This window comes from Acanthochromis polyacanthus, chromosome 5 (assembly GCF_021347895.1).
Source record: "Acanthochromis polyacanthus isolate Apoly-LR-REF ecotype Palm Island chromosome 5, KAUST_Apoly_ChrSc, whole genome shotgun sequence".
In the NCBI taxonomy this organism is placed as follows: domain Eukaryota; kingdom Metazoa; phylum Chordata; class Actinopteri; family Pomacentridae; genus Acanthochromis; species Acanthochromis polyacanthus.
In genome coordinates this window covers 18,063,658-18,090,271 of record NC_067117.1, presented here as the reverse complement: position 1 = coordinate 18,090,271, position 26,614 = coordinate 18,063,658, and the positions used below count along the sequence as shown (strand labels likewise).

General features: G+C 39.5%; 1 protein-coding gene across 1 annotated transcript; it reads left to right on the top strand.

Moving 5' to 3' along the window:
- The first annotated feature begins 309 nt into the window (after positions 1–309).
- LOC110958259 (sortilin-like) lies at positions 310–25,182 on the top strand. Its single transcript, XM_022204712.2, has 20 exons — positions 310–641; positions 7,661–7,723; positions 10,141–10,214; positions 10,322–10,424; positions 11,217–11,378; positions 11,565–11,638; positions 13,647–13,696; positions 13,782–13,909; positions 14,504–14,648; positions 16,008–16,163; positions 16,850–16,962; positions 17,130–17,232; positions 17,317–17,485; positions 17,584–17,768; positions 17,850–18,039; positions 18,568–18,684; positions 20,056–20,164; positions 21,679–21,791; positions 21,891–22,017; positions 22,101–25,182. The coding sequence occupies exons 1-20, from the start codon at positions 408–410 to the stop codon at positions 22,113–22,115; spliced, it is 2,430 nt and encodes an 809-aa protein (XP_022060404.2). The 5' UTR covers positions 310–407; the 3' UTR covers positions 22,116–25,182.
- The last annotated feature ends 1,432 nt before the right edge of the window (positions 25,183–26,614 follow it).

The window sequence follows — 26,614 nt, the reverse complement described above, 5'->3', positions numbered from 1 at the left end:
TGTTAGACACATGTGAAAATTAAAAAGTAAAATTTTAGGTTTTAGAGGAAAGTATAAAAATAGTTGTAAAATTTGCCATTTTTGGGGTTATTTTGGTTTTCTACTGTTTCTCAGAATCCCAAACAAATCGAGAAAATAATCTCACCAGTAATGAAGTCTGCTCTGCTCTATGCACAGTTTGTCCAGCAGGGGGTAGTTTAACTCCAGAGAAGTTCAGACACACGGTTGAGGGAGATTCCCATCGTCCAATCAGATTGCAGATTATTCTGGTCTCGACCAATCATGTGCCGCGGTGGATGGGCCGTTATTGAAGATGCTTTTGGTGATGAGGGGGGCATGTGGAGCAAAGTGGTGGGACAGTGGAGTTTCTCGCAGAGTTCCAGAAGTTGTTCCGTCCTGGTGAAATCATGGTCTCCGCTTCTTGGCTGTTGCTACTCGGCCTGTGTTGCTCGGCTCCGGCCGGCGGAGAGCAGCGAGGCGGCGGGAAGCCGTCGGAGGCGAGGAGGCTGCAGTCTGGAGATGATGAGGAGCGACATGTTATAGAGAGGACGGAGCTGTCGAAGCGCAGCGCAGCACTGAATGAACAGACATGTACAGCTCTGTCTGGAGTGGAGGCAGCCCTGCTCAACAACACCAACACTGTAAGTGACTTTACGGCAGGAATAATGTGACTAAACTCTGCAGAAGAAGTCACTTGTTAACTCAGAGTTAGCTGCAGCTGCTGGAGGGGACTCATGCCCAAGCCAGTCTGTGGTCACTTTTCACATGGAGCTGCACATTAACTCCACTGAAAAACACTTTATCATCACTTCTGCAAATAAGTGGAATTTAAATAAGTATACGTGAATCTTAAAAGTTAAAACTAGCTATTACCGATTATTTGATCTACAGAAAGGTAATGGTCAACTATTAAGATGATCCAGTAACTTAAAATTGCCAACATCTCATGATTAAATCGAACTGAAGTATTTTCAGATTTTTGGTGTCTTGAATTTAGAACTGGAAACTATTGAACTAGTTTCAGTATTTTTAATTTTTATTTTTTTGTAAATAGAAGTCCAGCCTCTTAGTTTCAGCCTGAATTGAATTTTCAGACAAAAACACAATTTGAAAACGCCATTTACACACAATGTCTCGGAGGTATTTTCACAGTTTTTAAATCCATCATTTAGTCCAAAAGTCAGTCTGCAGATTAATCAAAATTGAAGACAGTATTAGCTAAACTTTCATGCTGCTTACTTCATATTCAACGCTTTTGTTTCAAAATGTTGGGGGGACAAAAGTCGCCCAAGTGACTTCTACAGATTGCCTGTTGTGTCAAACTGACAGTCCACAACTTTACATCAACTGCCAGTTAATCTGGCAGTTTTTTCATTGTTCACTGAATTGTTTTATCTTTGAAATAGATTTGCCTCAAGATCCGCCACTGACTGTTACATAGGACAAAGAATTGCTGCAATTTCACATTGTGGCAGATGGTGAGGCCAGAAAATGTTTAGTTTTTTTCTTACAAAAAAAATCTGACATATTACATTAGTTATCACCATAGTGGCAGATTAACGTGAATTTGACTTAGTGATCAACTAGTCTTTGCAGCTTTAAACCAACGTACAGGTAACAATACTTAGAGAAAAACAGCAAAACATGACAGACTTATCATGACTAAGGATTTCTGACAGTCTCTTCAGCTGTCTGTTGCACTCTTTTTAAAAAAAAAAAAATTGATCTGGATTGATGTAGGTCATCAGTCTCCATCACATCCATTATGCCTGCTGACTCTGAGTTCTCATGCTCTGATGGACTAATGATGCCGGCTGAATGCTGAATGTAACCTCAGACATTCACAGTAGTCTTCTTCCAGTCTGCTAACACAAGGATTTTGGAGGAGCAGGTGGTCACATATGAGTTTCAGGTTTTTTCTTGCATTTTATACGTGGGGTTGCATGATGATGACATGCATGGTTTTAAAGTCTTTCATGTCTGTGTTCTTCTTTATTTTTGCCCCTTTGTTCCTATCTCCTTCACCTCTTTCACTCTTAAAACATATCCTTTAATAGACCAAACAAGAAATTGTGTTGCCTCAGTGCTGAACATGCTGTAATAGGAAGTGCACCAAGAACAGCTCTGATGTCCTGGGGAATGTTCAGAAATAACAACTTTTTCCAAAGCCACAGAGCTCCACAGGATCGTCGCCCTCTTGTGTGTGTGTTTGACGGAGGAAGCGGACGTTGCATCATTGCTGTGGCTCAAACACCTGGGCCAGCCTCTGAGCATGAAAACGATTCGGTGTGCTCTCAGAAACAGACTCCTCCCATCTGCTCTGGGCCTTTCTCCCTCACAGACATTCCTCAAGTTTTTTTATGCAGAACTTGATCTGATCTCTGCTGTGGACTGATGCCTGATGCCTGAGTTCTCTTGTTATCAGCCCTGCAGGGTGGAGCGAGCGATTAGATCAGCAGTGTTATTACGCTCCTTATTTTCCAAATGGCTGTGTAAATGAGAAGATCAGACAAGTCTAACCTACTCCTGTCTGGGCTTCTTTATGTGCTGTTTTAGTCCTGACAGACTACACAGGATGTCTTTTGTCAGCCAGTCCAGGTTTTGCCTGATTTTCCAGTTTTGCATGTTTTTGTGGGATTCATTCAGCTGACCCTGTCAAGTTTACAAACTAGCTTGCTGTTTCTTTTCTTTTTTTTCCCTTCAGACTCTGTCCCTTCCTCTTTCCCCTCTGGCCAAAAAAAAAAAAAAAAAAAACGTAGAGAAGAAACATGTTCTGTTTTGGGGGTGAAGCGTAACTGGGTCGCAGCCTGCTGTTGGAACACCACGCAGCAGCAGAGTTGATGTTCCACATGCTGTGAGAGAGAGCTAAGGAAAGTATAGGTTTGTTGATGCACAGGAAGAGACATCCAGTGAGAACAACAAAGTAGTAAAAGTAAAGGAGGCACATGTAGAATCAGAGGTGGACGTGTACTTGGAATATTTCTTCAGCCACAGAGGATGTAGAAATGAGGAAGTGTGTTTAAGGTCTGTGGTTGGATCCAAATGCATCCACAGTTCAAATAAATCAACAAGTTTTTATTAGAAAACATGTCAGAACATTGCTGAATTCACCTTAGTAGATTGAATTTGAGTGAAAATTATCATCCAGTTATTTTGTGGATTAATCAAATCATTGTTTCATGTATAAAATATACAAAAATAGTGATCAGTTCTGTAAATCTATCCACAGCCATGTCTTAAGGCTGCACTGAGATACTGAGACTGACATGCTGATGTTTCCAAGTGTCACATTTACTTTGCTGTCTTAGTTTGGTAGCATGCTATCATGTGCTAAATAATTTGCAACACAAAGTGCAGCTAGTGGCTAACAGGAATGCTATTTATTTTGCAGGCTGTAAACCAAATTTGTGGTGGTTCATGAGAAGTTGGTGAATCCCCAACATGGCATCTACAGCAGTTCACTCAAAGGTGGAAATTAATGTCTGGACTAGAGGTCGACTGATTATCTGCCTTGCTGATTATTGGATCCAATATTCAGCATTTTTCCAACCGTTGACATTCTTTAAAAACGATTTCTGATTAAATACATAAATTGTGGCTGAAGTGCAGCCGCCTTTCTCTCTTTGTAGTCAGTCTGTGGGCTTGAGCAATACCACACAGAACTGTCTGATTGGATGCATGTCAGGATTAATGGCCTGTAAACATTAAAGGATAACTGGGGAAGCGTCTCTTTTAATTTAATAAAAATAAGGAAATGGAGGAGGAGAAAGCCAGAATTCCACTTTTTGGGATTCTGCTCTGGCTGTTTTGTCTAAAATCGGTGTTGTACTTTATACATCTGCCAATATGTGAATGGTTCACTGGGATATATTTTGTCATTTGTCCTAGTCTGTAAGAGTCAATGTGCCTACAGTCAACTGCGTTACAAGTACAGTAGTATACACTATGGAAAATAGGTGAATGCCAACTTTCCAGCAAACTAGAAAGTATTAAAAAGCCTTGATTAAACTCCATTGCAGATGTGCATAGTGTCTCACCTGATCTGGTCTGAAAAGGCTGGTGATAGGCCAAAGTGTCCTGTCAAGGTCTGTAAGAGGACATGCAGAAGTGGTATTTCTTCTCAGACCACTTGAATTACAAAATGCTAAAAGGCCAGTATTGAATTTTTTGCCCAATGATGCCAAAAATGCTGCCTACCTGAACGACAGCAAACAAAAGCATTTCAAATTCCTTGATTATTAATTATCACTACTTGCCCTGAAAAAGTCAGTTTGTCTGTACATAATTTATGGATGTCAAAGCATTTTACTACAAGCTAAAAATGTCATGATGGTGCCAGAGGAAGAGTCAAGGGATCATTAAAGTCAATAGGAATCATCAGCTGATCGTCATCGCTAAAATACAAAATCTAAATAGTTGTGGTCCACTTTTCTGTTGAGCAAATCCTTCAAGAAGATAAGCAAACTGGGCATGTAATCTTGCCATTTTATAACTCTTATGAATTAATTAATCAAAAATATAAGTAACGTGGTTGGTTGCAGGTGTCTGCTTTTCTTCTTTTCTGTTTTTCTTCACCAATAGGAATCCAGTGGACGTTAATACAAGCCTGCTCTTCCTAAAAGCTGAGCCCAGCAGCACAGGCTCAATCCACACAGCTTCATGTGTTAGATCTGAGTGTTTGACCTCCTCTTCTGAAGTTTTATGTGTGTAAACATGGCTGAAACAGAAAGTTAAAGCCCAGAGCAGAGGGAATAAGGAGCTCATTGTGTTGGCATCTGACCTCTGAGAGAGGACTTCGCTGAGCTCCCACCCACTGACTGTGTGCGTTACTGAGTCAGCGTGGATGTACATGTGTCTGTGCAGCTGCATGTGCAATCCTCTCTCATACTGCATTGTTGTGCACTATTGAAAGTACTGGCACACCTTGAATGCCATAGTGTCCTGAGCTGAGCTGCATATGGAGAGATTAGAGGAGCCTTTTCAGAGCAGGTCTGGACCCTTGAATTCAACTCGTGATGCAGCATGAGGTCATGTCTGGTTTGTGAGGCCACATCCAACTGGGTCAGGCACTTATCTCAAGATTTTGCTTGCTGACTAATGTATATCTTTTTTTTGCTCTTTATCCACCCCTTAGTTATTTGCACTACATATTAGGACAAAGTAAGCCTTTGCTTTGCATAAGCTACCTTTCTCAAGCATCAGTCTATGAAATCTTACTTTGCACTCCTGATTTGAGATAAAACTCGAGTTTTCACTCAAACGCAGCTTCTAGCTGACTTGCTGAGTAATGTTGATTGTTTGAGTTTCAGTCCCAGTGAACTGTAACTGGTCAAGTCAGCATTTGTCGACTAAGGGTTTCAGGGGAACAGATGTGGAAAACACCCCACTGGGTAAATTCAACACAGGTGTGCAAGCAGTTGGTAGAAACATTTGCAAAGACCTGATCTTTAGAAAGGACACAGCATGGAACCTGTTGACCTGCAGTGTCGCTGTGACCTGAGCATTACCAATTGATTTTCAGATTGAATCTTAGAAGGTCATTCAAAAAGCGGCTTCTATGCGTCTGTGTGGTTGTTCTTTTATAATACATGATTTATTAACTTTTACAACTTTCTCATTCTGCCTTTGTGCAGTTGCAGCGTTTGCATACAGCTGAAGGGATTTTTCTCTGTTTATACAATAAGGTAGAGCCTGAATGTATTTTTGAGGCTTAAGCAAACATTTTGATCAGGATCCCATGACGACGATACGTTTTGTACTTGAGTGGGACATTTTGCACCTGAAAAACACACACATATATATATTCTCTCATGGGAACAAACTATGCAACGGCAATGCTATTTCAAATATCCTTTGAGGCAAATGGAGGATTCAGGAATTCAGGATGGTTTGCCGTGGTAGTTGGTGCAGACATTCATGTCTCCTCTGGATGAATTATAATAACTTGGTGATCCTTTAATTTCCTCTAACACCAGTCACAGTTCAACGTTTCAGTTCGCACAATATTGTGGTTTATGAGCAAAACCAAGCACACTCCCATCTGCCTCAGTTCTACTTGTTTGATAGTTTGCATTCTAAACTACAGTGAGGAACAAGGTAAACATTACAGCATTTTAACATGCTTTACTTTGCTGAAGTACAGCCTGAAAGAGCTACTAAATTAGCTATAGTCTTGTTCAATATTTTATCGTTTTTGTTTCTTACTTCACATGGTTTCTTATAATAATATGAATGTTTTTCGGCCCATTTTTCTCACAGGCATAATTAAAACTGCAGTGCAAGCGTCAACAGCTTCTTTTATTTAGTGTGTAAAGTACATTATAAATCAGTAGATGTTTGGATGGAAAGCAGATAAATACTCCGTCTACCCACTGATTTAGTTCCTGCTACACCACAATGACTCTGACCAGTGATAATTTTGGGGTCAGACATCAGTTAGCAATATGAGGGAAAAAAATGGATGAATCTTTTACTCGGTGATGATAAAAACAGCTTAAACCTCAAGTGCACGAGCCAAATCAGGCTTATTTTTACATTTAAGGGAGAGAAAACAAACAACAGCATTTCCTTGGACAGATTAGAACCAGAAGCAGTGAGGTTTATTTATTAGCGTGAGGGTTTTGGGAGAACGGCACACATGAGGCTTTTTAAAAAATCTGATCAATAGATTGAGAACATTACTGCATAAAACAGAGGGAGAAGTTGTCAAAATAATCAGAAAAAGGAAGAACAGATGGACACAGCGAGAGCGTGATGAAATGATTAATGCAGGACAGACGGAAAGTCGTGTTCACGGACTTGGACAGCCGGGCAGGCCAGTTTCCACTGGACTTGTTTACAAGGAGTTTCCAGCAGGCAGACGGCAGACCTGGCCATCTTCTGTGGCTTTATAGAGCTGTACACAGACTCTCCAGGGCTGCGCTCACCTTGTAAACATCTCTGCACCCACCAGCTAAAGAGAGGAGGAGGAAAAACCTCCCTCAGATTCCAAACAATGTGGGCTGCGGCTAAAGACGTCGCTCAAAAAGCCAGACACTTGAACGTCACTGGATGAAAGGACGGGAATGTTGTTTGCAGTCAGAGCACTTGTTGTGAAAGAATAGTTCAGGTCCAAACCTTTTCCTCTCTGTGCCTCTAATATTATGTCACTCCAAGTTGTTTATTATATTTTGAACTTTAAAGCCTTTATAACACGAGAACTATAGTAATAAGCGAAGAGTGAGGTAAATATTTAAAAACATAATACATTTATTCCTCATGTGTGTTGTGTTTGCAGTGTTCAGGACATCAGCGACTGTCTTGTTCTCCGGCCTCAGCTTTGTCATTTAGACAGGAATGTAGGTCACACACGCAGAGTGCATCCAAATGGCCGAGGTGCTTTGGACAGTATGGACAATTCATTCTGTCCTCTTGGTTTAGTGTGTAGAGAATGACAAAAACACGCACAGACTCTCTCGTGTGTGCTTTGTGTGTTTCGAAAAATATTCTTCACTCTTGTTAAGCAAGCAACATCCCACCAGACTCCCAAATATTTCAAATAGTCCTGTGTTGGCCAATGTGGCTGCTAGTCAAGAGACATTTTTATGGAATTCCTCACTGATTGTTTTTCCCAGATTTGTGAAAATTGTAACTTCTGTTTGCTTTTTATCTGCCGTTTCAGTTCACATTTAAAGTACGGACCATGGGGTCACTGTCACTGGCCTGGGTGGGAGATGGATCAGGGGTGAGTTTGTCTATATGCCTAAAACTATAAGGCTTGGAATGAGGGATATACAGTGCCTTGTGAAAGTATTCGGCCCCCTTGAACTTTTCAACCTTTCACCACATTTCAGGCTTCAAACATAAAGATATAAAATTTTAATTTTTTGTCAAGAATCAACAACAATTGGGACACAATCCTGAAGTGGAATGAAATTGATTGGATATTTTAAACTTTTTTAACAAATAAAAACCTGAAAAGTGGGGTGTGCAATATTATTCGGCCCCTTTACTTTCAGTGCAGCAAACTCACTCCAGAAGTTCAGTGAGGATCTCTGAATGATCCAATGTTGTCCTAAATGACTGATGATGATAAATAGAATCCACCTGTGTGTAATCAAGTCTCCGTATAAATGCACCTGCTCTGTGATAGTCTCAGGGTTCTGTTTAAAGTGCAGAGAGCATCATGAAGACCAAGGAACACACCAGGCAGGTCTGAGATACTGTTGTGGAGAAGTTTAAAGCTGGATTTGGATACAAAAAGATTTCCCAAGCTTTAAACATCTCAAGGAGCACTGTGCAAGCAATCATATTGAAATGGAAGAAGTATCAGACCACTGCAAATCTACCAAGACCCGGCCGTCCCTCTAAACTTTCACCTCGAACAAGGAGAAGACTGATCAGAGATGCAGCCAAGAGGCCCATGATCACTCTGGATGAACTGCAGAGATCTACAGCTGAGGTGGGAGAGTCTGTCCATAGGACAACAATCAGTCGTACACTGGACAAATCTGGCCTTTATGGAAGAGTGGCAAGAAGAAAGACATTTCTCAACGATATCCATAAAAAGTCTCGTTTAAAGTTTGCCACAAGCCACCTGGGAGACACACCAAACATGTGGAAGAAGGTCCTCTGGTCAGATGAAACCAAAATTGAACTTTTTGGCCACAATGCAAAACGATATGTTTGGCGTAAAAGCAACACAGCTCATCACCCTGAACACACCATCCCCACTGTCAAACATGGTGGTGGCAGCCTCATGGTTTGGGCCTGCTTTTCTTCAGCAGGGACAGGGAAGATGGTTAAAATTGATGGGAAGATGAATGGAGCCAAATACAGGACCATTCTGGAAGAAAACCTGTTGGAGTCTGCAAAAGACCTGAGACTGGGACGGAGATTTATCTTCCAACAGGACAATGATCCAAAACATAAAGCCAAATCTGCAATGGAATGGTTCACAAATAAACGTATCCAGGTGTTAGAATGGCCAAGTCAAAGTCCAGACCTGAATCCAATCGAGAATCTGTGGACAGAGCTGAAGACTGCTGTTCACAAACGCTCTCCATCCAACCTCACTGAGCTCGAGCTGTTTTGCAAGGAAGAATGGGCAAGAATTTCAGTCTCTCGATGTGCAAAACTGATAGAGACATACCCCAAGCGACTTGCAGCTGTAATTGCAGCAAAAGGTGGCGCTACAAAGTATTAATGCAAGGGGGGCGAATAATATTGCACGCCTCACTTTTCAGGTTTTTATTTGTTAAAAAAGTTTAAAATATCCAATAAATTTTGTTCCACTTCAGGATTGTGTCCCACTTGTTGTTGATTCTTGACAAAAAATTAAAGATTTTATATCTTTGTGTTTGAAGCCGGAAATGTGGCGAAAGGTTGAAAAGTTCAAGGGGGCCGAATACTTTCACAAGGCACTGTATATACTGTGCCCGCCATAATTATTGGCACCCCTGGTTAAGTTAAGATGTGTTGAAAGCCTTAAAATAAATTCTATTTTTATTGCAGAAGCATACTCTCACACTGAAAATTGTAGAATAATGTATTATCGGAAAAGATTGGGTGCTGTTTTGTTGGTGAAAGGGGCTTGTACAAAGTATTAAAATCAGTGGTGCTGATAATTGTGGCACACATGATTTGATGTAAAAATTATTTCTTGATGTGTGATTTTTTTTTTTCCCCACTGAATAAATGCACTTGAATTAAAGGCTGGATTTTCCTCTTTTTTTCATTGTGGTCCTATTTTATTTAGAAAAAACTGAACTTAGAAGCTAAAGAACACATCTAAACCAGGGGTGCCAATAATTATGGAGGACGCTGTATATTATGAATAGTGCTATGTGTCCACATGCAATATCCAACTCACAGGAGCTCCAGTTTTTTTAATAAAAGTGAAATGTGCAACCAAATACCTTGACAAATGAAGCATTTTGGTCTTCAGAGATGACCTGGCCTACAAATCATCTTCTCCATAAGTGAACATGTTTGTTTTGTACAGACTGTTTTCCAGTGGAGAACAAATTCAATAAAGGCAAATGCAGTATTGATCAGATAATTGCAATTTAAATCTTTGGCACATTATTCAGCTTTAAGTGTGATATTTTTGAAAAGACTCCTAGATGATGTACAGATGGCTGTTTAACTGTCTCCTCTCAGGTGCTGCTGGTGTTGACAACGTTTCAGGTTCCTTTGTTCATGATGCGTTTTGGCCAGTCCAACCTCTACAGGAGGTGAGAAGCGCCTCATTTCTGATGGCACACCAACTGAAAATGGATTACTAAATGTTTGGCCCTTGTAGCGTTCTGAGGCTCTAACTGCAACCTTGTCTATGTGTCAGTGAAGACTATGGGAAGACGTTCAAAGACGTGACTCATCTGATCAACCACACCTTCATCCAGACAGAGTTTGGCATCGCCATCAGTCCAGATCAGTCAGGGAAGGTGAGCCGTGCTGGGGAGTCAGACCTGGTTTATGTTTATTAATATGTAAATGGTAAAGATGCAGCACATACTTTAGTTTTCTTATGCAGTGAAACATCTTCAAAACTTTTTTCTACTGTGGGTTGAAGAAGAATATTTCTCACTGCTCTCTGAGTAGAGCTGCAATGATTGATTACTTTCATTTTCAGTAAAATCTGCTTCAAATTTTTTTCTATTTCTGTACCGTGTGCCTTTAAAATGTGGGAAAGCTGAGGAAATGGTGGGTTTATGTCCCAGATTTCAAGGTGACATCTCCAAAATGTTTATTTTGTCTGACCAACTGCCCAGAACCTTAAGATATGACAGGTTTAGAAATTAGGAGGCACAAACAGTTTTATTGCCAAGTAGGTTTTTACATATGAGGAGCTTACCTTGGTGTTGTAGTGCATAACAGTGAACAATAGCATATAGATTTTTAAAAAGTGTTGCAAGTCAGTGGACAATCAGTATTGCAATAGAAAGAGGCAAGTGTCATCAAAGGACTATAGGTTGCAAAAATGAACATAAATACTTCCAGTATGCAAAAATGTAGAATGAGAATGTGTGTGAGGTTACATAGTATATAATGTAAACAACTTTTAGTGACATATAATGCAAAAAGCTGCAAATCCTCCCATTTGTGAAGCTGTACCGGAAGAATCTTTGGTGTTTTTGTGTCCATGGTGATTTAAAGATTGTTTTCTTCAGGTGCAGAATTATTTTCTGGCAATTTAATTGCTTGACTGATGGTTTAGTTTCTCTGTTTGGTTTCAGGTGATCCTGACTGGTGATGTGTCAGAGATCGGAGGGTTTCGACTGTTTCGCTCGCGAGACTTCGGCCTGACCTTTGTTTCAAACGACCTGCCGTTTGAGCCCCTCATTCAGATGCTGTACAACCCTGGAGACTGCAACACACTTCTGACGCTCAGTATCACGGTAGCAGGGATCAGTCTGGCAGGAATTTACAGTCGTAGCCCAGTTTACTAAAGTCAACCTGCTTACTTGTCCATCTTAAATGGATGCTGGACTTGAATTTCAGGCTGCTGAATTCTCAATAAGGCATCAATGAATGTTCAAAAGTACATGAAACTCTTTTACTGACTAAGCTTTTTTCCCTTAAAGTCAGAGCTGTGGCTGTCTGAGGACTTTGCCGCCACCTGGAGGAAGATCCATGACAGTGTGTGTTTGGTCAGATGGTGAGAACTGACTTTTACATCCTGAGTCACACTGTTATTAAAGTCCAAACACACACTTGAATGCGTTAATGTTGGTACTAAACGTGTAAAAAATGACATAGACCAAACATTACAGCCCGATCTCACGAGGATTCGTGAAACTGTCACGCACCAACACGATTTCGTCATGTTTTTCGTGCCGCTCACCACGAAATGCGCACCAATGTATTTTAAACGGCGGACTTTTCGTGCCACTCAGAACGTATTTCAAAAGAATGTGTATATTATATTTTTAATGTAAAACCGTGGCGAATCCAACGCTATATTTTGCATGACATCGTTCCTAAACATAACCCTAACCATAACCATAACCATAACCATAACCTAACCATAACCTAACCATAAGCCGGTGGTACACTTACCAATTTGCATAGGAATTTCAAGAATGTCCGGCGGCCGGCGGCCGCAAACGCGATCACACAAGCAGTATACGCCAATGGACAGCTTAGATCGTCATGAATCCGCCGGTATAAACCACTTTCAGATGTGATTACCACAGCGAAAAACATTTCGTGGTGAGCGGCACGAAAAACATGACGAAATCGTGTTGGTGCGCACGAAACCGAAACTAAAACTTACGTGACAGTTTCACGAATCCCCGTGAGACCGGGTTGAACATTAGCAACTTTAAGAAAATTATTTAAAGGGGTTGAACCTCATTTTTGGACCTTTGTGTTTTGACTCTGAAGGAAATTACAGTTGACTGATATGCCAGTATTGATGATTAACACAATATTTAAAAAATACAGTATTGCTGTCATGTTCAGATTACACATATGATCATATTGTGAATGTCTGAGCACCAGTAACTACCTGGTTGACACAGCAACATAGGAGCATACAGTATAGGCATAATTGCAGATCCTCTCAACATCCCTACACTCTGTTATTATTATTACACTGTTTTCAGTGTAATTAATTGGCCAAAACAGATAAGATATGACTGATGCCAATTTATTTTTCTACTCTTCCATTAATATTGCAACAATATTATTATTGTAAACACCTGGCCTCAGTAGTTATGTCAAGAAAATCTGATATTTTGGCAAGCCTAAATAAACTGTCTTACCCAGGATCCCTGGTGTCTATTTTTGAAGCAAGAGCTCCTAAATAAATAATAATTACCAGTGTCACTGAATGAGCAGCTCTGTGACTGCGGAAGGGCTTCAAGCACAGGTTGAGTTGTGCATCGTAGTGCAGGTTAACACATTATGGCACTATTAGCTTTATTTTAGCTGGAATATAGTGAAGACAACAGTTCAGCATTGAAAAAGGACTGGATATTGGTTCAGCATAGACTAAAATAGTACCTTTTGTCAATTGTCTGCATCAACCACTGTAAACTGACCATCACTGACAAGAAGCGAAGCCGCTTTGTCCATGTTTGTTGCCACACGGTCTAATTGTGCATCTTTAGTTCTCATAAAAGCAACGTGTGTGTGTTCTTTGTCCAATGTTGTTTTTCCAGCTGTCTTCCTCACCACACTTCAGATCATTCTCCTGACTTTGGTTTCATTTGAGCACCAGAGTTCACATGAGGTTGTGGTGTCAGCCTGCGGTTGTTAGCACTGCATTGTGGGAACATAGCGATAGCTCTGCGTGACCACAGCTGTCATTTAGGCCTCAACCTAAATTAACGGCAGAGCGAGGGAGCTGAGGTTGCTGTCAGAGTGAATCATGAGTCAGCAGTGGCATTCTTATTCAGCCCGCAGTCCTTGAACCAGCAGAATCTGTTCAGTGTGAAAACCTTCATTCCCTTTGGCAGCAAACAAAACCAGAGAGAGCTTGGAGTGCAGCCTGAGGGGGAGGGTTTATGTGTGCCTGCTGTGTGCAGCACTTTGAAGAAACCATAACCATAATCTGTGATTTCTACAAATTCCGAAAGTGGATTTACATCTGAAAGTTGTGAGCACAATTAGGTCTTCTCCCACTGATTCCAGCCTTCACAGTTTCTTTTTCTCACACACAGGGGCCCAAAGAACAGCATTTACTTTACAACTAATAACAATGGGTCTTGCAGTAAGTAAAGATGACATCATCCCTATTTATTAACATATTAAAAATTCAATAATACATTCAGTAACCTCACTTTCTTCCTGTTTAGATGACAAAGGAATGTTAAAGTTGAGGAAGACAGTCGACTATGGTAAAAGTTTCCAGACCATCGCAACGAGAGTTTACTCCTTTGTACTGGGAGGAAGATTTGTTTTTGCTTCCATCATGACTGGCATGGTATGTGTATGTGTGTGTAATGTGTCTGTCAGCATGAATAGTAACAATATATGTGCATGTGTACGCTCATTACATTCCTCTGTGTATTTTAAGAAGTAAAAATTGTATAGGGTCTCAAAGAGTGCAAAAAATCATGTGTTGTCTAGCCATTTAAATGTTTTATGACATCTGGCATTAAGCCTGTGTCTGGATATCCTATTTGGACAACTGAAAACACATGCTAATGCAAGGTGTAAATGCTGGCACTGTGATGAGAATGCAATTGGATCAGTGTGACCACATCTGGAGTTGGTCTGGCTCACACTGTGATCTGATGTCAGCCAGCTGTATGTACAATCTGTACAGAGTGACAAAGTTCATAGGAAAAAGATCTGCCCAGCAGCTTGAAACATCACCTGATTTTCCTCTGGTTTAACATGCAAGGAAACAGATAAATTAAGTAGATGTGAGTAGAACATCTAGTTTTTTTCCATTAACATAGTATAACTGCACCCCCTGTACACATATATTATCTTTGACTTGAAGCTCCATCACTAATAATGCTTTAATATATTTTCCAGCACTTCACAAGTTATGTTTTTGTGTGTTCCTTAGGGTACAGAGCGGATGATACATGTGTCAGTGGACGGAGGTGAGCTGTGGAACATGGCTCAGCTTCCCACAGTCAACCACGAGCAGTTTTACTCCATCCTGGCAGCCAATCAGGACATGATCTTCATGCATGTGGACGACCCTGGAGGTTAGAACTAGTGATGATTGATGTGGATGCTGATGATGTTGCTAATTACTGATACTGCAGATGATTGACAATAATGTTGATAACGCAAAATACAACCATCAAACAAACATCCTGCTTAAAGGTGGGCTCAGCAGTTCTGGGAAAAGATTGTTAATATTTGAACTCAGCATCCAAACAAACAGCCAGCCTGCCTTCAGAAGCACTGACTCCCAAATTCATGGACATGCACTGTCAAGGAACACTACTAACAACTGGCGAGCTGGCCAGTAGAGAAGTATGTCGTAAAATAGCATCTGTAAGTGGAGGTCATTATATCATTAAGAAAATATGTAGCAAATGTTATTTTACAGTAGCAAGTGTGACAATAAGTCTGTCAATATTTAGGTTAGTGTTGAAGCCGATGCTTTTCTAAGCCGAAGTCTAGGTACATAGCTTAACATATTGAAATGTTAAGCTAGCTTAGCATATGTATCGCTAACATCATTGCTACAAGCTTTGGCAGTAACAGTAGCTTCAGAATAACGTTTCATGTAATAAAATCGAAGCTCTGACTAGTCAAAATCTAATTACAGATATTCTGAGTATCCAAGTATTAACTTGGTAAAATGATGTTGGCGATTTCTGTAATGACATCAGAATCTACAGCGAGTGGGAGGCTGTTGTTGGTTCTTATTTTAAACATGCATGTCAGTACAGCCTGACAACAAACTTATAGTAAATTCTGACCACAAGTTTCTAATGAACGAAGCTCTCCTTTTCTGTAAACGCCTTAATGACAAACTCAGAATTACAGATAGCCTACCTCTAGCTGTTGCTTTGATTAATTACAATGATATTACATGTTGTCCTGAACTAAAAAGTGGACAAGTAATTACAGCTTGTCACAAAAGCATTATTGATGTCTGTAATTGTAAATCTGAAATGGTCAAAATCATATGAGATTTGTCATTTACACAAGTCACCAAGATAATATCTCTGAAGTTGTTTGTTTTATCACTGTCCTGGTGTAACTCCATTTGTTGTGAGTGAGGATGTAGATAAGGAAAAGGCAGAGGTTAGAGTGCTGGTTCTAGCAGCCTGAGCACTGTTGATCTACAATCTGTGCAGATACTGCAGATTCAGAGACTGTCTGGTTACTGATTGGCTAGAGTAGTGTTTTTTTTTAGTCAGTGAGGAGATCTTTACTAGATTTGACAGTAGGTGTATTGAATTAAAATCACTGACTCCACCTTTAAGTATCCTTTAAAAGCAAAGAAAACCTTGAAGCCGCAATAGATTTCTCCTTGGAGATCAGTACATGTATCATAGTGTATAATCCAAAACCATCTGCTGTTTCTGTGTGTGCATTGTGAGGAGCAGACTCTGGAGTTGGAACCATTTATGTGTCAGATGACAGAGGAACTGTGTTCTCCAAGTCTCTGGAGCGCCATCTCTACACAACCACGGGAAGTGACACTGACTTCACAGCCATTACTTCACTCAGGGGCGTCTACATGACCAGCGTACTCACAGAAGGTTGGCGAACACACGGTTTAATATGTTCCTCCATATTTACTCCTCACAAATTATATTAGGAAGCACTGCATGTATGTTGCTCAACAAAGTCACTCAACAAAGTTCGCAGGTGTCAGAACAGCTTGCTCTACCGTTCACTAGTTTTCAAGAGAATACCACATTTAATTGTATCGGTTTTAGTCAGGTATAGGTTAAAAGTCGTCTTTTTTTATAGTAATGTAGTTGCAAATGCAGGGACTTTCCATTTTTTGTGCAACGGGAAACTCCAGCATGAGAGAATGAGTCAGCCCTTTATGATATTTGATTTTTGTTTCTTGTGAATTCAGCATCTTTTTTGCTCAAATTGAATACTCCATCAAGAAACACTGGAAGATTTGTTTATAATCTCTCTATCTCTAAAAATGAATACAGCAGTTAATATAAACTGAAAATCAATTACTTATCTCAAGCAAAATTTAGAAGGATTCAGTTTGATTTTCCTACCATTGTAAAATAAACTGAGATTATTTGCTGCTGGGAAGGCAGGATATTTATTTATAAACGTATGAATTGCTTTGGATTATTGGTAGGAGAATGGTAAAGCTGATATTTTATTCTGTGCACTTTATGGGCTGCACATGCAAAATGTCTACAGGGGCCTTGATAGTAGTGACAGTTACAGACTTTCCATTGTGTTGTTTTTGCAGACGGTGCAGTGGAGACAGTGATCACATATGACCAAGGAGCAAAGTGGGAGACGCTGCACAGACCACAGAACAGCCACTGTAGCACCGCCACCGCCACCAACAGACCAAACAGAGTGAGAGACACTCATACTACGTTTTAATATGAGGTTTTATATTGTCTCAAATAAACTGTTGTTCCAAATGCACTCATGTTACATATCCCATGTAAGCGTAGGGTGCATAAGCTGTAACATTTATCAGAGCATGCACCAACATTAGCCTTGTTTTGGTGTCTTCACAGTGCAGACTTCACATCCACGCCTCCTACAGCACCACCATGAGGATGAACGTCCCCATGCTCCCTCTCTCACAGCCCAACGCAGTGGGCCTCATCCTGGCCCACGGTAAAACACACAAACACACACAAGCTTCCCTCAACACAACCATTTTACTGAATGTTATTTACACAGCTTCCTCCCTTCCTCCAGGCAGCGTTGGAGATGCAGAGTCAGCTCTCTTACCTGATGTGTACGTGTCTGATGATGGGGGCTACACGTGGCTGTTGGCCCTCAGAGGACCACATCACTATGCCATCCTGGACTCTGGAGGCCTGCTGGTCGCCATGGAGCACTCCAACTCACCTGTCAACCAAATAAAGTCAGGATTACTCTTGTACATTAAACTCATTTAAGGGTAGAGTTAATTGTATTGTACTTATTGGATCTTCCCCATTCCACTTTTCCTGCACTCTTCAGGTTTTCAACGGATGAAGGGCAGTGCTGGCATACGTACAACTTCACCAATGACCCACTTCACTTCAGCGGCATGGACAGCGAGCCCGGCTCTCGCTCCATGAACGTCAGCCTGTGGGGCTACAGGAACGACTTCAGTAAATGGGTGGTGATCACAGTAGACTTCAGGAAGCTCCTCACCAGAGACTGTGAGTTATGTGGGAAAGGGTATTTGATGGCTGTTATGGCAAGTGTGTTTTTACTTAGCGTTAGGATGTGTTCTTATGCAGGTAATGAAGGAGACTACGTGCAGTGGCTGGCTCATTCTGCAGACCCAAGCGGATCTAATGATGGCTGTGTGCTGGGCTATAAAGAGACCTTTTTACGCCTGAGGAAAGACTCTGTCTGCTGGAACGGGAGGGACTATGCAGTCACTAAGAAGCTGTCTCCCTGTCCATGCACAGTGGATGATTATCACTGGTATGTCCTAGTTCCCTCCATTTTCTTTCATGTAAAAATGTGAAATATCATAATAGATAAAGTCCTTTCTTCATCTTGCATGTAGTCATGAGACTGCACTTGTATGCATTTTTTGGTTTATGTAATAGATTTTTTGCAGACTTTTTAACAAGAGCGGCACAATGCGTTTTCCTAATGAGAGACTGGGTTTTGATTTTTACATAAATACACAAGTTTTATTTGCCTCATAAAATGCAAACATACAGTTGGATGCAAAAGCTTGGGGCCCACTGGGCAAACTGCATATTTGTTTGTTTCTTAAAAAGAAGCAAATACAGCCCCTGCAGCAAACGGACATAAAAAAAACATCTCTTTACTTGTCACTGTTCTTACAGATGTTAAGTTCATGAAGTAAAAAGCAACAGTCCTGTAATATTTGAATGATTTTTACCATAATGTCTGTTCACTGCAGTATTGTATTTACTTGTTGCCCAAACGTCTGTATTCAGCAGGACATTTTTGCAGGGATGACTGAGCTTTGTCTTGCAGTGATTTTGGGTATTACCGACCAGAGAACAGCTCAGAGTGTGTGGAGCAAGAGGAGATGAAGGGCCGTCCTTTGGAGTTCTGTTTAAATGGGACCACTGAGCAGCTGCAGACCAGTGGGTGAGGATGTTCGGCATTTTTACCAAGAAACTCTTAGTAATCACAATTCTAATACCGTGGAAAATGGCGAAGCATATACGTATTAACATCTTATATAATGGTGTCAGGCTAAAATGAGACATAGATGCTCTCACACATACCAGACATCAGACACAAAATAGAAGACTTGAGAGTCGTCTTAGACATGACATGTAGACTTCCTATCCCTTACATAAACTATTTTCAGACATAAGATGCATACTGACAGACTGGTGACCTGTCCTGGGTGTCCCCTGCCTTCGCCCGTGTCAGCTGGGATAGGCTCCAGCACCCCCCGTGACCCTAGTGGGGATAAAGCGGTGGATAGAGAATGGAGATGCATTCTACTGCTGGCTTCATTGGCATGTTAAATTAACAGTATTCAGTCATTCACTCAAAGCTCCCTTTTCAGTTATTGTTCCTCACATCTTCCTTCACATTTAAATACCACAGTGACAGAGAGCCACAATATGAGTGTGACATTTCTTACACATGCAATATTTGACAGTTAATATAAAATAATACACTAATAAACAAAAGATTCCATATAAACTCACTCTTTCAAGCTGTGTAAACTATTTCACTGAAGTGAAAAAAGTATAGTGTGACTTACTGTCCCTGTCTCCACGTCTGGATCATTTATAATTTTAAGTAATTAATTAGGTTGCTACTGTTGTTCCATGCACGTAAATATGCACAAATTGGATCCTGCTGCAGTCAGATACTGTAGGTTTGTAATTAACTCGGAGAATAGACCCCTACAAACAGCTGGAAGCAACAAACTAAACTTCAGCTCCTGTTATCATTTGGTCAAAACCCAGATTACATTCATTATTGGTGAATCTCATTGATCTGACCTGTTACAGGTTTATTTTTGTGGATATTTCATTTTGTAATAGATGTGAATGTGCAGGGCAGTGTGAACAAGAAAGGTGTTTTGTCTTTTACACTCTATGATTTTTTTTGACTAATATTAGTGAGATGTGGAAAAAGCCTGTCCTAGAGCTCTTCACACAGCTCCCAACTTCATGTGACAGCAGGCAGTTCAGACTTGTGCTGTGTTGAAAATGTTACCATTCGGTCCAACCTAATAAGACTGCCTTTATGACACTTAATAAAAAAGTTACCAGGCAGCTTTTAGACATGAAGCTGACATGATCAGGTTTCTTCATAATAATTAAAAGGTGATGGACGTGTACTGAATGTTTTCATTTGTGCAACTCTTAGGCCTTTAAATCTCACTTCCTTAATAGGATGAACGTTATCTTTAGCGTTCCACCTGTATTATGTTGTGTTCTTTTTGAAGAATTTTGTCCTACCTTTCATGTCTTTCTTCCTCTGCTCATATTTAAGCTACCGGAAGATTCCAGGAGACCAGTGTGAAGGAGGCTTCCAGCCAGACAGAAAGGAGACCGACCTGAGGAGGATGTGCACTAGCAACGCCCTCCATCCCTATTCTCTGGTCAGTTCTTATTATGAAAAAGAGACGAGTTAGGCGAGACACACGGTAGAATATAATCTGTCTGTATTTTGGGACAGCTTAAGTTGCAAATAATAGCACACCAAGATGATGAGGAGAAAAGAAAAAAAGACATTTCTGTTTGTTTGATGTGTTCGTTTAACCCTCTGAATCCCAAAAGCTACCAGCAGATTGAAAAGGCACATGTCTTTACATGAACCACCAAAATGTCCCCATTAATCGTAGCCAGAAATGTTAAAAACTAGGAATAGTCGGATTTTCAGATGTCAGGTAATCGTGTGACGTAGGGATGTGTCAGGAAAATCTAAGCTTAACAATGATATTCCATCAAAATCATTTCACTGTACATATTGCATTTACAAATTTGTCTAAATTTAAGTATTTGCATCAAACGCATGTTGTGAAAAACTGAAATCGAGATGCTGCGAGTGACTCCACTGCAACCAACAGTTACAGCACAAAGTTTTTGTGATTATTCAACTTAACTGCAAGCTGCAAGTATGGAAATAAACTAGAATGATTGATGGCAAAATAAAACACACTTGATTAATAAAATAAATGCAGCATGGCTCAGAAATGTCACACAGAGCAGCAAGCTGTCAGCAAGTTGTTGAAGGATACATTTGGCATGGTGAAATATCTCTCAACAGTTGGGGTGAAACATAGTGTGGGAAACACCTCGTGTATAGAGGTTTCACAGATGTTAGTAGTTAAGTATTTATGCTGTATGGAGCCACTATAATTTTCCAGTATTAGTAATGCCTGTGGATGTATGGGAAAAATGTTGTACATCCATTTTTTTTTTTTTCATTTTTTGTAAGGGGAATTATTAAAGGCATTCAAGTTTAATTCTTTTAAATGATTTATGGCATTGTAATTTTGTCATACAGCAGAAAATATATTTTTGATGTCTCTCTACTTCCAATCATGGACTTTACATTGCAGTGAAACAATAAAAGGAGCAGAAAACACCCTGAAACTGTTTGGGGTTCACAGAGTTAAGAAGCATTGCAGGCTCCTTATCATAGATCTGATGGTGACGTTGACACAGTTCTTCCTTTTTGAGACTATTAAACCCTATACTTCATGGATGTTGTAGTTTATGAGGTCTAAATGATTCATAAACGTTATACATCTGCTTCACTGCCATTTGTCACGTTTTGTTTTTAGGAATACACCAACTTTTCCATGCCAGCTTTGCGTAAAAGTGTTTTTGAAATGTTTTTTCCTTTCTTTTTCTTAAATTTCCAGCTTTTCCACTCACATTTTTATAAAATACAAATTTCAAATTTACATGGTTTAAAACAAACTATTCAAGCTCGGGTGGTCTGAGCAATGCCAGTGTTGTTATTGTATGCATAGTGATACAGTGTTTTCGGTTTCAGTATTATAATCTCAGCATATCTTGGAGTCACGGTACCTCATCCTAATTATCCAATGTGTGAGTGCATATACATAAAATCAGAGAAGTCTCTCTCTGTCTCTGGGAATAACAGAGTGAAAACAGTTCAGCAAACACTGCTGTCATCGTGATGGTTGTCATAGCGATCCTCCTGATGAGTGCTGTCGCAGGTGTTTGGCTGGTTAAGAAATACGTCTGCGGAGGACGGTCAGTTAACCTGTTTTTCATCTCACCACCTACATCCAGAACCACTGCGCACACTTCACCCATGTTTGTGTCTAACGCCCACCGGTATGTTTTCATCAGGTTCCTTGTGCACCGATACTCTGTTATGAGGGAACATGTTGAAGCTAACAAAATAGAGGGAGTAGATGATGTTGACACTCACTACATGGAGACAGGAAAAGCACAGTATAATGAAGATTCAGACCAGGTATGTGATGCTGTTTAAAAGGCTCTGTTTTTTGTTACGATACTTTATTGTCTATTCATTTTGTTGTTTGTGTCTCCTCACAGGACCTCTTAGAATAAGATTTCTCCCCCATCAAAGGCTCTTCAAGACTAGATCTATTGCAGTCTTTCATGATGCCTGGGCATTCCTGTTGCTCCCACATGCTGATTAACATCTGCTTCTCACTTCTCGCTATCCCCTGGTGGCTGGAAGATTCAGCAGCAGCGGGGCCACTTATTATGTTGCTTCCTTGTATCAGTTGAGGCTCCCACAGACAGGAGGAGGTTTAGGGAGGGAGGGGGAACAAACCCAGTGCAGAACAGAAGAAAGCTTCTGGAGTCCCTGGAGAGCTTTTGTTTTCGCTGTCACAGAAAGTTCTGTAAAGACCGTTGAGTGTGAATATGTGCTCTGTTGTGCTCTGTATGACTGCTTTCATGCTGACCCGAGAAGAGACGGCCATGCACTGCAGAGGCACGACACAGACGCTGCAATCTGGATATACAGAATGTGTTTTTAAGCATTAGGGAACAGCCAAGCAACAGAATACAGAAAATTATCAGTATTTTTGCTCAGAGTTTTTACCTGCTGTCAGTTAACTAGTTTTTGTAAATGTAAAACTTGCAAGATACAGTCCTGTTGTGCACGGTGGACCTTTTAAACATTTATTCTTTTTAGTTTCACCAGTCACTAAAATTAGGCACTAGCAACAAGTTTCAGAGCAACTACTATGATCGGCAGTACGCCTTTTTTTTTTTTTGTTTCTGGTCACTGTTTTTCACTAGAGTTGCTTTTGTGGATCATGAAAGGTAAAAACTGACCAGAATATTAACAAAATCCAAACAGGTGATGCACTTTAGATGTTACACTTTTCTGACTTTAAGCAAAACTCTAAAAACTGTTTCTGAAGACAATTATTTCTCATTGTGCATCAGTCTGACAATTTCCTTGACATAATTAGAGCACATATTTCATCCATCCATCCATATATCCATCCATCCATCCATCCATCCATCATCTATGCACCGCTTAATCCTCATTAGGGGAGGTCAGGAGTCTGTCCCAGCTGAATGAGGGCAAAGGTAGGAGACACCCTGGGCAGGTCTCCAGTTTATCACAGGGCTACACATAGACAAACAAGCACACTCACACCTGCGGACAATTTAGAGTTACCACTTAACCTCAGCATGTTTTTTGGACTGTGGAAAGAAGCCGGAGAACTTAGAGAAATCCCACGGATGCACAGAGAGAACATGCAAACTCCATGCAGAAAGATCCCAGGGCCAGGCCTGGACAAGAAACAGGGATCTTCTAGCTGTGAGGTGACGGTGCTAACCACCGAGTCACTGTGCAGCCCCAGCTCTTATTTCAGTTATCAGGAAAAAATATTTATGTCTGTATGCTAGCTTTTATCATTTTACCTCTCTTTTACTAAATTAAACTGATAAAAAATGACCGGAACAGTAAAATAAGTACAAATATTTTGTAGATAGATGCAAATTAAAAATGGGCAATGCTAATCATAGAAGAACTAACTTGTACCTATTAGAAGGTGTTTTCCTTCCCAGAATAGGCCTTTTGTGGTGTGACTACACAGAAAAATAAGCACAATCTGCCTGGCTACAGACAAAGGCGATGAGTCTGTGTTACCTTGTTTCATTGAAATCTATGCATTTTCCTGTGATATCTAAACATTTTTTAATTGCAAATGTTGATTTTTGCTTAACGAAGCTGATTTAAACTTTTTTTTTTTAAGTTTCAAGCCTGTCAGGGGGCATCTAAAATAACTCTATTCAGGAAAAATCTTGATTTTCAGCAAACAGATTAATATCAAAGCCAAGTGAACTGTGTTTTCATTAAATTACAAAATTTTATTTCTCATAGACCATTCATTTATACTTATGGACAAATAAAAACACAGCAGCATGTAAACAACAACAACGGTTTCATTTTAACAGTGTGATCAGAATCTCAGCCTCCAAGAACAGCAATAAAAGATGCCAGCCTTTCAGTTTAAGTGCCTGGTGAAACTTTTGAGATAAATGTTAAAAGGGCCTGTCACTATTGTGAAGTTATATGTCAGATTTTTTTAAATACAGTGCAGCTTAATGCAGCCAGTATCTTCTACTCTCCTGTATGTGTGGTGACAATGAAAGACTTGAATTATTGCCAAAGCACTTTGACTGTCTTCTAATTTTAGAGATGAGGTTGTAAAGATGAAACCGAACCTTGGCCCAGCATTGTATGAAGGTAATGCTAACTCAAACCCTTTACTTGAACTTTATCCTTTTTTTTTTTTTTGCTTAACAGGATGCACCAGTATGTTGCTGTTGTTGTTGTGTTTCATGTAGTTTTTTTTTGTATTTAGCTGATTTCTCTCAATACCCGTATGCATTCGTCTAATGATCTTAATGCAGGTGCAGTTTTTAAGTCATCAAAATAATGAATAACAGTGTTTTTAAAGAGCAGTACCAACATTTCTACGATCATGCTGATAATAATATTGGTGCAACCCAAATACATAATCTCACTGATGTTACAAAATATTCAGATTAATGTGTCTGCTGCCCATAAAGAGCTCATGCTTTATAGAATTAACTGAATTACATCTTTTTCCCAGTTGACACCAATCTGTGTTAGATGAATTGTTTAGTTGGCTGGCTACCGTTTCCATTTCTGTAAGAGCTGTAACGTTTGACACACATGCAGGGCTTATGGCTGATGCTTGTATTCTCCAGCAGAAGCAATAATATCCCAGCAAATAAGCTATTGTAATAAGCTGGCCTAGAATCGAGGCATGCATTCTCAAGGATTATTGGTTGGACTTTGTCATATCTGACAGCAAATTCACGTGCTTAATGCTTCTTAATTTACTCGTCAGTAAGGGCAAACACAGCATTTGACTGGATTCAATGATTTATTTTTGCACTGTATCTACAGATCTGTGAAAACGTTGCATTTGTTGTACTCCTTGTGCATCTACGTTTTGTAAAGTATTGGGGCCATGAGTTGTGACAGTCTCTCCATCTTGTTTTCTTGACTGTTTGCTAGGATATCGGAGATGAGTGTCTCTGAATTAAACTGTTCTGAAGCACAGATGTTTTACATCAATGTTTGCATTTATGGAATGAAATAACACTATCTCTTTTATGTCTGCTGACTAGTGTGGGTTTTGTTAATGCACAATGTCTGCAAAGGGAATGAAACCAGTTTAAAGTAACGAAATAAAAAGCATGGAATGTATGTTTGTTGCAAAATACAGCGTACTAGAATAGAAAAGATAGAAATAGCCATTGTAAAAGTGTGTTTTGATGTTTTTGTATTATTGGGTTATTAATCTTGATAACATTAACAACAGGTTAAAAATAATAACCTTTGTGGAAAGTTTTTAAAAGTGCATTACAAAATGTAAAACTGTGTTATTACTAAACAGAAATGAACACTAGTCCGAGATTTTCACCTTGGACCCAAAAATATTGTTTGATGTCATTGTCAAGCCACTGTTATTTACACAGCACATTTAAAACAGCAGCCTTTGAGCCAGAGTGCTTGCCAGTGGAAAATTAGAAAAGCATCATGATTTTACTTAAGAACTTTAAAGATTAAGATTAAGACCATGCAGTGTTTTGTATTAATTACGTTTACACGAGTGATATAAATATTACAGTTAAGACCCTACAATATTATATAAAATTCTAATTTACCTGATTAAATTAGATATTAAGGTTAAGATCCAGCTATATATAAAAGTATTAATTATGTAAATATACCTGAGTGATTTTAATATTACTGATAAGACCTTACGGCCTTGTAAACATAAGTTTAGCTGACTAACGTTTATGACACTACACACTATTTATTATTTAAACTTACATAATTAATATTATGGGTAAGACCCTACAGTATTATTAATTACACAAATTTCTTTTACTACTTAAAAATCTTAAGACCTTAAAATATATTAATCATGTAAATATTCCTTACTAATTTAAATTTTATGATTAAGTAACAAAATATTCTATGAAATACAAATACACTTGACAAATTTGGATATACTTAAGTAAGACGCTACAATACTATTTATGACACAAATCTGCCTAAATAATTTCAATTTCAATATGATATTCAGAACCGGCAATATTATTTATTACAAACATTGACCTGACTAATGTAAATATTAAATTCAGGTAAAATCAGTGGAATTCCTTTTTTAATACACTGCTGTATGTTCAAACCTGAGGGCTTAAATAGAAATCAATATAATTGTTTTAATATCAATATCATTAAAAAGTGACTCTAAATTTTTACTTATTTACAAGAATACAAATATTAATTTAATCTCTAATTTGAACCTACCTTGCTCGACCAGAGAGGTAGGAGGTAGGAAAACATACTTTTATGGGTCAGCTTTATCAGCGGCATAACATTTGTAATCACAAGCACATTTTTGTTTCAATTAAATCCACGAACTGATGTGATATCTCAATGTACAGATTAACTAGACCTTCAGTATGAACGTCCTCTTCTGTCCAGCAGGTGGCGGAAATTCATCATCAACTTCCGCAAAACTTCCCGAGACGCT